The sequence below is a fragment of the Oryctolagus cuniculus genome, chromosome 7 (assembly GCF_964237555.1).
Source record: "Oryctolagus cuniculus chromosome 7, mOryCun1.1, whole genome shotgun sequence".
Classification (NCBI taxonomy): domain Eukaryota; kingdom Metazoa; phylum Chordata; class Mammalia; order Lagomorpha; family Leporidae; genus Oryctolagus; species Oryctolagus cuniculus.
In genome coordinates, this window is record NC_091438.1 from 133,820,864 (window position 1) to 133,832,314 (window position 11,451).

The 11,451-nt window shown below is 48.2% G+C and overlaps 1 protein-coding gene across 1 annotated transcript; it reads right to left on the reverse strand.

The window, feature by feature from the left end:
- Positions 1–2,942: 2,942 nt before the first annotated feature.
- NDUFS5 (NADH:ubiquinone oxidoreductase subunit S5) lies at positions 2,943–11,451 on the reverse strand. The gene is made up of 3 exons (XM_002715201.5): positions 11,030–11,451; positions 9,560–9,777; positions 2,943–3,166 (listed from the first exon to the last, which is right to left on the reverse strand). Exons 2-3 carry the CDS (start codon positions 9,773–9,775, stop codon positions 3,062–3,064), a joined length of 321 nt encoding a protein of 106 aa, XP_002715247.1. The 5' UTR covers positions 9,776–9,777; positions 11,030–11,451; the 3' UTR covers positions 2,943–3,061.

An 11,451-nucleotide genomic window follows, 5' to 3' on the forward strand; every position in this document is an offset into this window, starting at 1 on the left:
CAATACTATCCAAACCAACCTGCAGACTTAATGCAATCCCTATCAAAATCTGACTTTAAATTTTTTTTTTTTAAAGATTTACTTATTTGAAAGGCAGAGTTAGAGAAAGAGGGGGAGAGGCAGACAGAGGGATCTCCCGTGCATTAGTTCATTCCCCAAATGGCTGCAAAGGTTGGGGCTGGGTCAGGCCAAAGCCAGGAGGCAGGAAATCAATCTGGGTCTCCCATGCGGATGGCGGGAGCCCAAGTACTTGGGCCATCTTCTACGGCTTTCCCAGGTATAATCGCAGGAAGGTGGGTAGGAAATGGAGCAGCTGGAACCGGAACTCACACGGATATGGAATATGTCACAATCAGGGCTTAATCTGCTGTGCTAAAATGCTCACCCCAAGCACCTCAGTTTGATTCCTATCTCTCTTCTCTCTGCCTTTCCAATAAAAATCTGAAAAAAGAACAGTATCTTTCTAAAAGAAATAGAAGAGAATAAAATTCTATCATCTGCAGCCACATGGTTAAGCCTGGAGATAATATTGAGACAAGCGAGGCACAGAAGAACAAGCAGTTCTAGGTAGAAGCTAAAAAAGCTGATCTCATGAACACACAGCAGTGGTTCCATAGGCTGGGAAGGGTTGAAGGGGAAGGACGATAGGGAAAGGTTGGTCAGCAGGTACAAAACTACAAGTACAGAGGCCAGCACTGTGGGGTAGTGGGTAAAGCCGCCGCCTGCAGTGCCGGCATCCCATACGGGCGCCAGTTTGTCTTGGCTTTTCCACTTCCGATCCAGCTCTCTGCTATGGCCTGGGAAAGCAGAAGATGGCCCAAGTCCTTGGGCCCCTGCATATATGCGGGAGACCTAGAAGAAGCTCCAAGCTCCTGGCTTCAGATTGGCCTAGCTCTGGCCGTTGCAGCCATTTGGGGAGTGAATGGAGAACCTCTGCCTTTCAAATAAATATATCAATCCTTAAAAAAAATTTTTTTTGAGTAGGGTTGGTATTGTGGTGCAGTGAGTTGAGCCACCGCTTGTAACACCATATTGGAAGATCTCTCTTTGTCTTTCCATCACTCTGCCTTTCAAATAAATAAATCTTAACAAAAAAAAATTTTTTGAGAAAGTGTCAGCAAACTAAAAAAAATTTCTAAGCATATTAAAGTACTAATACTACTGATTAAAACAATGGTATTACTTCCTCAAAATTAAATATCTACGGGGCCAGCACTGTGGTGCAGTGGGTTAACACCGTGGCCTGAAGCTCCGGCATCCCACATGGGCGCTGGAATCCCACGTAGTCCCTGCTGCTCCACTTCCGTTCCAACTCTCTGCTGTGGCCTGGGAAAGCAGTAGAAGATGGTCCAGGTCCTTAGGCCCCTACACCCGCGTGGGAGACCCAGAAGAAGCTCCTGGCTTTGGATTGGCGCAGTTCTGGCCATTGCGGCCAACTGGGGAGTGAACCATTGGATGGAAGACCTCTCTCTCTGCCTTTCTTCTCTCTGTGTAACTCTCTCAAGTAAAAAATAAAAATCTTTAAAAATAAAAAAGTAAATATCTAGGGGGGCCAGCGCCATGGCTCACTTGGTTAATCCTCTGCCTGTGGCACCAGCATCCCATATGGGCGCTGGTTCTAGTCCCAGCTGCCCATTTTCCAGTTCAGCTCTCTGCTGTGGCCCGGGAGGGCAGTGGAGGATGGCCCAGGTCCTTGGGCCCTGCACCCACATGGGAGACCAGGAAGAAGCACCTGGCTCCTGGGTTTGGATTAGCACAGCACCGGCCATAGCAGCCATTTGGGGAGTGAACCAACTGAAGGAAGACCTTTCCCTCTGTCTATCTAGAACTCTGTCAAAGAAAAATATCTAAATTTGGCCTTTTCATGTTACCTTTCCTTACTCTTAGGCCTATAACACACAGCCACTACCTCCTTTTTGGACTGAAAGTACTAAGAACACCACACCTTTGTTTTAAAAATTTCTCTATTTTTACTTATTCAAAAGGCAGAGTGACAGATCTTTTATCTGGTGGTTCATTCCTCAATGCTGTAATAGCCAGGGTTGGGCCAGGCTAAAACCAGGAAGCAGGAACTCCACCTGGGTTTCTCTTGTGGGTGGTAAAGAACTCAAGTACTGGCTGGCACCCGGAGTTCTAGCCCCGGTTGTGTCCTGGTTGCTCCTCTTCCAGTCCAGCTCTCTGCTGTGGCCCGGGAGTGCAGTGGAGGATGGCCCAGGTCCTTGGGCCCTGCACACGCATGGGAGACCAGGAGGAAGCACCTGGCTCCTGGCTTCGGATTGGTGCAGCGCACTGGCAGTAGCAGCCATTTGGGGGGTGAACCAATGGAAGGAAGACCTTTCTTTCTGTCTCTCTCTGTCTAAACTCTGCCTGTCAAACAAAACAAAACAAACAAAAAACCTCAAGTACTTAGGCCATCATTGGCTGCCTCCCAGGAACATTAACGGGAAGCTGGATTAGAAGCAGAGTATCTGGGACTTGAACCAAGCACTCAAATATGGAAAGCAGGTATAAGCATCAGCTTACCTACTTCACCACAATGCCTAACCCCCATTGCACCGTTTTCCACAAAAAAAATTTTTCTTTACTTGAAAGGCAAAGCAAGACAAAAAGAGGTCTTCCACCTGCTGGTTCACTCCCCAAATAGCTGTGACAGCCAGGTCTGGGCCAGGCCGAAGCCAGGAGCTCGTTCTTGGTCTCCCATATGGGTGGTAAGAGACCAAGTACTCGGGCCATCATCTGCTGCCTTCTCAGGCGCACTGCACTGCAACTTCTTAAATGAGCTGACATTCAGAGTTCCTCATACACAGCAAGTGTTCACAAAACATTAGTCACCATTCTCCAGATGTTGATTTTTTTTTTTAGGCACAAGTAAAGGCAATTTTTCAAACTTAAAAAAATTAAGTTGCAATTTCATTAAGGTATGATCCAAGAGAAAACAGAACTAGGATGGTGCAATCCTTTATTTTTACACACTGTGACAAAGAGGTTTTCAGTAAACAATCTTTGCAGTGGAGAACAGAGAACAGGACAGTCAGCCTGCAGCCATCAGCAGCCACTCTGCTCAGGGCCGAGGCTCCCCCTGGCCCAGGTGGTGGGGGGGCGGGGTGTACTTCCCTTCCTTTATCAGCTTGTCCCGCTGCTTCTTGATGGCACTCACACGTTTCATCTGTCAAAGGAAAAAAGATTTCAACCAGGGGGAGACACGCACCAGAAAGTGAGGGCTGGGTTTGGGTTTCAATTTCAACCATGGGTGGTAAGTTTCTCATTCTGGAGGGCCTCTAAACTGCATTCCATCTGTTTTTTTGTTTTTGTTTTTTTTTTCAAAGACAGAGTTACAGAGAGAGGTAGAGACAGAAAGGTCTTCCATCTGCTGGTTCACACCCAAAATGGCCACCATGGCCAGAGCTGAGCTGATCTGAAGCCAGAAGCCAGGACCCTCTTCCTGGTCTCCCAGGTGGCAGCAGAGACTCAAGGAGTTGGGCCATCCTCTGCTGCGTTCCCAGGCGCATTAGCAGGGAGCTGAACTGGAAGTGGAGCAGCCACGACTTGAACTTGTGACCACATGGGATGCCGATGCTGCAGGTCCAGGCTTTAACCCACTACATCAGCCCCTGAGGTCCATCTTTGAAGACCTCACTTGAAATAGCTTCCCAGGCTTTTTAACAAATACACTTCTGGGGCCAGCACCGCGGCGTAGTAGTTAAAGATGCCACCTGTACTGCCAGCATCTGACATGGGTGCTGGCTCTAGGCTTGGCTGCTCTCTGCTATGGCCTGGGAAAGCAGTAGAAGATGGCCCAACTCCTTGGGCCCCTGTCCCAGTATAGGAGACCTGGAGGAAGCTCCTGGCTCCGGGCTTCAAATCGGCCCAGCTCTGACCATTGTGGCCATTTGGGGAGTGAACCAGCATATGGAAGACTTTCTCTCTCTCTCTCTGCCTCTCTGTAACTCTGCCTTTCAAATAAATCAATACATCTTTAAAAAATAAAACAAAACAAATACACTTCTAGCATACATGGCAGTAACACCTCCTTGCACCCTAAGAAATAAAGATTCCTAATATTTAGGACTACGGATCACTGAGTTCTGCATTCATGGAGTCAACCAACCAAGGATCAAAAATACTTAGAGGAAATCTGTGTGTGCTAAACGTGCGTAGACTGTTCTTCCTGGTCAATGCTCCCTAAGCATTACAGTATGACACCTATTTATCTAGTACTTGCATCTAATTAGGTATTGTAAGTAATCTACAGATGACTTAAAGTTCACAGGAGGATGTGTGTAGACTGTACACACACAATACCAGACCATTGAATATAAGGGGACAGAACAGCTGTGGTTTTTCGTGTCCTGGGGGTGGGGTCCTGGAACCAGTCCTCTGCAGATACCTAAGTATGACTGCATTTACAAGAATCTTTCTGAAGTACACGTGCACATACTAAAATCTTTGAAGACAATAAAAGTTACGATCCCACAGGTTATGTATTCCCGATCTAAATGAAAGTGGCGCTGCTGTTGCTGATTACTAAACGGGAATGAATGAAGCAGGAATAGCCAACATGAGGTCTCTCTTCACTACACTTGAAGGCCTGGTATGTGCTCAGCCACCAGTCACCATTGAGCCCTGAGCTCTGTCACTTCTTCTTAGACAGGCTTTCATTGCTTCCCAATGCATCAAAGCCATGCTAAACAAGACTGTCAATGCCACACCAATGAACTGGCCCTCTGGACCCTGTGATGTGGAAAACGTACTGACTAATCCCATGGCATTATTCCTCTTTCCAAAACCCTGCAATGCTTCTCATCACACTGAGAGAAAAAGACAAATCCTTCCAATGACTTACAGGGTGAACCACGTGACTTAATTTCTGAATACCGTTCCCCTGGCTCCCTCCCTTCCAGCTCAGGACCCTGGACACCTGCTGCCCGCCGCCTGGAACATTCTTTCACATCCATGTGGCTTGCTTACATGAAGCCTACTCAGACGTCTTCCTGACAACCTTATCTATTCAAAGTAGCATCCACTTAGCTCCAAGCCATACACTTTTTTTTTTTTTTTTTTTTTTTGGACAGGCAGAGTGGACAGTGAGAGAGAGAGACAGAGAGAAAGGTCTTCCTTTGCCGTTGGTTCACCCTCCAATGGCCGCCAAGGCTGGCGCACTGCGGCCAGTGCACGGCGCTGATCCGAAGGCAGGAGCCAGGTACTTATCCTGGTCTCCCATGCGGGTGCAGGGGCCAAGCACCTGGGCCATCCTCCACTGCACTCCCTGGCCACAGCAGAGAGCTGGCCTGGAAGAGGGGCAACCGGGACAGAATCCGGCGCCCCGACCGGGACTAGAACCTGGGGTGCTGGCGCTGCAGGCAGAGGATTAGCCTATTGAGCCATGGCGCCAGCCTGCCATAACACTTTTTATCCCATTCATTTTTCCTCTTGCATTTATCGTGGCTTGTGACACTACATTTTACTTGTTTATTTTCTATACTTCCTCCCACAAGAATATAACATCTATGTAGTCAAGGGTTTTTGCTATTTTGCTTACTTCTATATTTCTAGGGCCTTCAAATAGTACCTGACACCACAGATGCTCCAACAAGTTATTATTATTATTATTTTTTTTTTGGCATTTGAAATTAGATTATTATTTTTTTAAAAATTTATTTACAGAGAGGTAGAGGCAGAGAGAGAGACAGAGAGAGGTCTTCCATCCGCTGATTCACTCCCCAGATGGCCACAATGGCCACAGCTGGGCCGATTCAAAGCCAGGAGCCTGGAGCTTCTTCTGGGTCTCCCACGTGGGTGTAGAGGCCAAGGACTTGGGCCACCTTCTACTGCTTTCCCAGGCCACAGCAGAGAGCCGATCGGAAGCAGAGCAGCTGGGACTCGAACCAGCGTCCATATGGGACACTGGCCCTGCAGGTGGTGGCTTTACCTGCTATGCCACAGTGCCAGCCCCTCCAACGAGTATTTTTAAAATGAATAACTTTCTCCAAATGCATTGAAAGGTAGTATATTCAGTTAAACATCTCATTAACCTAAAGAAGTAGTCTAACTATGACTTTAGTAGAAAAAACTCTAAGTATCCTAGATACTGATACAAACATTAGAACCACTTTAAAAGGACTACATTCTTACCATTTCTCCATTAAAGAGACTCTCAAAAGAGAATGAGTCACTGTCAGCGAAGATACTGCCTGTATGTCTGATCCTTCTCCGAGCTAGAGGAGAAAGAGTGTAGTGTGGCTGAGAGCACAGGCTCTGCCGCGACCCTCCCACTGCTTTAAGAATTTAGGCACTGTCCTCAGTTCTTACTGTGGGGAACAGTGACGCATAGCACAGGAATGTTAAGAGAAATAAATGCATTGTTGCATGCTAAGCATTCAGAACAGTGCTTGATACTAATTCACTAGTTTCTTTACCTGGTAAAGGGAAGCAGCTAAGTCATTTAGCATGACTTTCAAAATAGTAACTTATCGAGGCCACCCATTACAGGCACCCATTGGTGTGCTGCTGCTCCACTTCTGATCCCACTCCCTGCTAATGTGCTTGGAAAAGCAGTGGAAGAAGGCACCTGCACCCAGGAGGGAAATCCATATAAAGCTCCTGGTTGTTTTGGCCATATGGGGAGTGAATCAATGGCTGGAAGATTTCTCTCTCCTTTCTCTGTACCTTTGCCTTTTAAATAAATTAAAAAAAAAATCTTTAAAAAAATAATAGTAACTTGTCTATTCATAAATTCAGAGTTGGGAGGTGACTTTAAAGCCACCCTTTAGGGGCTGGCATTGTGGTGTAGCAGGATAAGCTGTGATGCTGGCATCCTACATCAGAGCACTGGTTTGAGTTCCAGCTGCTCTGCTGCCGATCTCCCTCCCTGTTAATGTGCCTGGGAAAGCAGCAGAAAACGGCTCAAGTACCTGGGCCTCTGCTACCCACATGGGAGACCTGGATGAAGTTCTGGGCTCCTGACATCAGCCTGGCCCAATTCCTGGCTGTTGTAGCTATCTGAGGAGCGAACCAGCAGAGAGAAGATCGATCTCTTTCTCTTTCTCTCTCTGTCTTTCCTTCTAGCTGACTCTCAAATAAATAAAAATAAATCTTAAAAAAAAAAAAAAAAAACCTCTTTAATTTTTCCAGGTAAGGAAACCAAGACCAAGAAAGGGTGTGACTTGCCCAGACACAAAACTAGTGGTGGCAGAACCAGTATGAGAACCTGGCTCTCCTATTTCTCAGTCCAGTGTTCTTTCCCCCTCACTACATGGCCTACTCTGGGTGTAGAGTGTTGAAGACATAAATGATCATGATCTGAGCAATAAATAACCAGGGACCAGAAGAAGGAAGTTAAGACATGCTTTTGGGGCAGGTGTCGTGGGGCAGGTGTCGCGGTGCAGCACGTTAAGCCATCACCTGCAGCACTGGCATCCCATATGGATGCCAGTTAGAATCCCAGATACTCCACTCCCAATCCAGCTCCCTGAAAAAGTACACGGGAAAGCAGCAGAAGATGGTCCAAGAGCTTGCGTTATACACCCACATGGGAGACCCAGATGAAGCTCCTGGCTCTGGCCTGGCCCAGCCTGGCTGTTGTGGCTGTTTTGGGAGTGAACCAGGGGATTGAAAGTCAACCTCTCTCTGTCTCTTTCTTTCTGTCACACTTTCAAATAAACAAACAAATCTTAAAAAAAAAAAAAAAAAAAAAAAAGGTACATGAACTAAATGGCTGGAAGGTGCCAGGCATAACCCACCCACTGTCCCTCAGTGACACAAAAATATTACTCACTAAACAATATTTCTGCACAAACCAGTACAAAATTACTACTTGATATCTGAACACCAACAACAGATATTAAATATTATCTTTAAAACTTCTGATCGGGGCTGCCACCGTGGCTCACTTGGTTAATCCTCCACCTGTGGTGCTGGCATCCCATATGGCACCTGTTCTAGTCCCAGTTGCTCCTCTTCCAATCCAGCTCTCTGCTATGGCCCAGGAAAGCAGCAGAGGATAGCCCAAGTGCTCGGCCCCTGCACCCAAGTGGGAGACCAGGAAAAAGCTCCTGGCTCCAGATCGGCGCAGCTCTGGCCTTTGTGGCCATCTGGGGAGTGAACCAACGGAAGGAAGACCTTTCTCTCTGTCTCTCTCACTGTCTATTACTCTACCTGTCAAATAAATAAATAAAAAATCTTAAAAAAAAAAAAAGAAAAAAGAAAAAACTTCTGATCCGGGGCTGGTGCTGTGGCATAGCAGGTAAAGCTGCTGCCTGTGGCACCAGCATCCCATATGCACACTGGTTTGAGCCCCAGCTACTCCACTTCCAATCCAGCTCCCTGCTAATGTGCCTGGGAAAGCAACAGAACATGGACCAAGTACTTGGGCTCCGGCACCGACAAAAGAAACCCAGATGAAGCTCTTGGTTCTTGGCTTCCGACTGGCCCAGTTCCGGCTGTTGCAGCCATTGGGGAGTGAACCAACGGATGGAAGATCTGTCTGTCTCTCCCTCCCTCCCTTCCTCCCTCCCTCCCTAACACTGCCTTTCAAATAAATACATCCTTAAAAAAAAAAAAAAAAAAAAAAAAAAAACCTTTTGATCCAGATAACTTTAACTGAAAATCTAAATTGTCTCCTTCAACTACAAGAAGTTAGGAGTGACAAAACATTTCCAATTGATAAACCTGGACCACAGAAATAGGCAAAATCATAGCCTAAATCCAAAGACTTCTCTATGGGGCCAGTGCTGTGGTGCAGCAGGTAAAGCAGCCATGTGCAGTGCCGGCATCCCATATGTGCTGCTTCACTTCTGATCCAGCTCTCTGCTGTGGCCTGGGAAAGCAGTAGAAGATAGCCCAAGTCCTTGGGCCCCTGCATACATGTGGGAAGACCCAGAGGAAGCTCCCAGCTCCTGGCTTCAGATTGGTGCAGCTCCAGCTGTTGCAGCCAACTGGGGAGTGAACCAGTGGATGGAAGACCTCTTTCTCTCTGCCTCTGCTTCTTTCTCTGTGAACAGGGCCCTCTACAGTACACACCTCTTCCAATAGCTGAAGTGGACACCATGCTGCTACCATCCTCTCCCACCCCCTCCTGACATCTCTGGTCAGGCTCACCTACAGCAGCCTCATTAACACCTCCATCTTAGAGTAGAAATGAATCCAGAGATGGCTACTTCATGTTCAGTGAAATCAACCTGCAGGCTTAACCTCTTCTCCAATGACAGCTCAATGAATTTTAAATTTTTCACCTGATGATTTAAGACAAACATTCTAAGCTGGTTGACATTTTTGCTATTTTATAGCCTACTGAAAAAAAATCAAAATGGCACACATACACACACGTGTTGGCTGCAGCAGGGTACGATACTAACAAAAATGAAGGAAAAGACAAGAAAGAACAATGGGCCCTCCTCACATCTAAAGGCATCCAACTTCTTTGTCACGGTTCCGTTTCAGCCCGGAGTTTTGCCAATCCACAGACGAAGGGCAATTGCTCAGTGATGGATGAAAAACACATGAGGAGTAGCCCCAAAGAAACAAGGCAGGTGTTCAGCTCCCACAAACATCATCTCCTTACCGTTTTCTGCCGAAGCATGCATTCTTTGAAGTCATCTAATTCTATCTTGCATTCTTTCTGTGCCCGGATACCACCGATTCCGTGTGCACATTCTATCCACTCTTTCTCAAAAGCATGGCATCGAGTAGGGATCTTGAAGGGCTGCTCAGCACTTTGGATTGTCAATCCTTGATCTAAATTAAGGCCTAGCCTTTTCTGCACATCAAAGAAAGGCATGGCTGTAATGGAAGATTAAAAAAAAAATAATAAATACCAATACCACAAGAGTACAATCAAATGAGAAATTTCGCAGAAAACAATGACAAATGGCCCTCTACAAAGCTGTTTTCTACTATCTGCCTGATTTCTCCTCAAACTGTTTCATTAGACAGGTTCTTCCAATTCAAGGTTGATGAGCAACTTTTCTGTTTTCACAAATCTCATGGAAACCAGAACTACACAATGCATGAGAACTCATCACCCAATTCTTGTCAAAAGTCAAAAAAAGGTCTGACTAAAGAAGTCCAATTCTTTGAAATAGGTCTGAAAAAAATAACCAAAAGAACAAAACCTAGGCACAAAACATCTCCTTGCGTATTTCTACTCATTCTTTCCCAATCAACTTGGGCGGCAGCGCTCCGGGGTCCTCCAGGACCCTGAACTCCCACGGCAGCACTCTGTAAGACGACCAGTTCCTTTATGTCTCGCCCATGGGAAGTGAGTGCTTTGAGGGCAGAAACTAAGCGGGGGCTCAGTAACTGCCGAACGCTCGCGTCTCTACGGGGAAGGCAGTGCCGGTTACCTCGGAGAAGACTATGACGGACGCTGGGGGAAGAATGCCATATACAGGCAAATGCATACTGATGTTAAATTTAAAAAACAGACCACAATAATGGGAGCTGTTTGCATAAGACGACCGGAGAACGGCAGGGTAACTGTGTAGGCAGCGCACCTGTACAGCTGGTGTCTAATGCGCGAAGGCAGCAGCTCCGGCGTGAGCCCCGGACACACACCCTGGGAAAGGGGAGCGCTCCAGAGGACCACGAGCGGGCAGCTGGCAGGAAGAAGCATCGACTCTGCCCAGCGGACCCGAACGTGCCTTTAAGACGAGTTCAAGAGCCCGCCAACTGAAGTCAGGCGGGCACGAGTTCCTGCCGGAGGAGGTGCGGGCGTGTTTTGGGGGACCCCCAGGCCCCGGCAGGAACAAAGCGAGCTACAGAGGCGGGCGGGGCCTCGAGCTCATAAAACACAAGGCCAAAGCACATCAGCCCGGCAGAAAGCCGAGCGAGCCTGCAAAGAGAGCGGAGGCCAGGCGGCCTCCAGGCTTCGGGGACACCGGTTGCGCGGGTGAAGGGGCCTAGGAAAGCAGACGACACCCCGAGACTTCGGCCCTGGGAGGACGGGGCGCCCAGCCAACCAAGAGGAGGTGCGTTAGAGACACCGGAAGAAAACGCCATGGCTAGGAGCCGCGCGGATACGAGCAGGCCCTACCGTGCCGTCGCCGCTGCAATGCCCTTGTCTCTTCGCAGACCGAAGCTTCAGGACGACCGGCGAGCGACGCGGACGCCTGCCGCAAAGGAAGGCGCAGCACGACGTTTCCAGCGCGACGCCCGGAGCCGGCCTCTCCGCCGCCGCCGAGACCCGGAAACCATAGAAACCAAGCACCTCCAGCTGCGCCTGCGCACCCGGCCAGCCGTGCCCGGGCCGACCTGGAGTGGTAAAACTGACCTCCGCACCGCCCCACCCCAACCTCCCTGGAGGCAGCTTTTAGGGAAGTCCGCTAGGGAGTTCTTGCTGCCACCTAGTTCTGTGCCTGGAGCTGTTATTCGACATCTGTGATGGTCAGCGACTTGGACAGCGTCACACGAGAGAAAGACCATTGATTCCGGCCACCCCAAGGGGTGCTTCAGCCC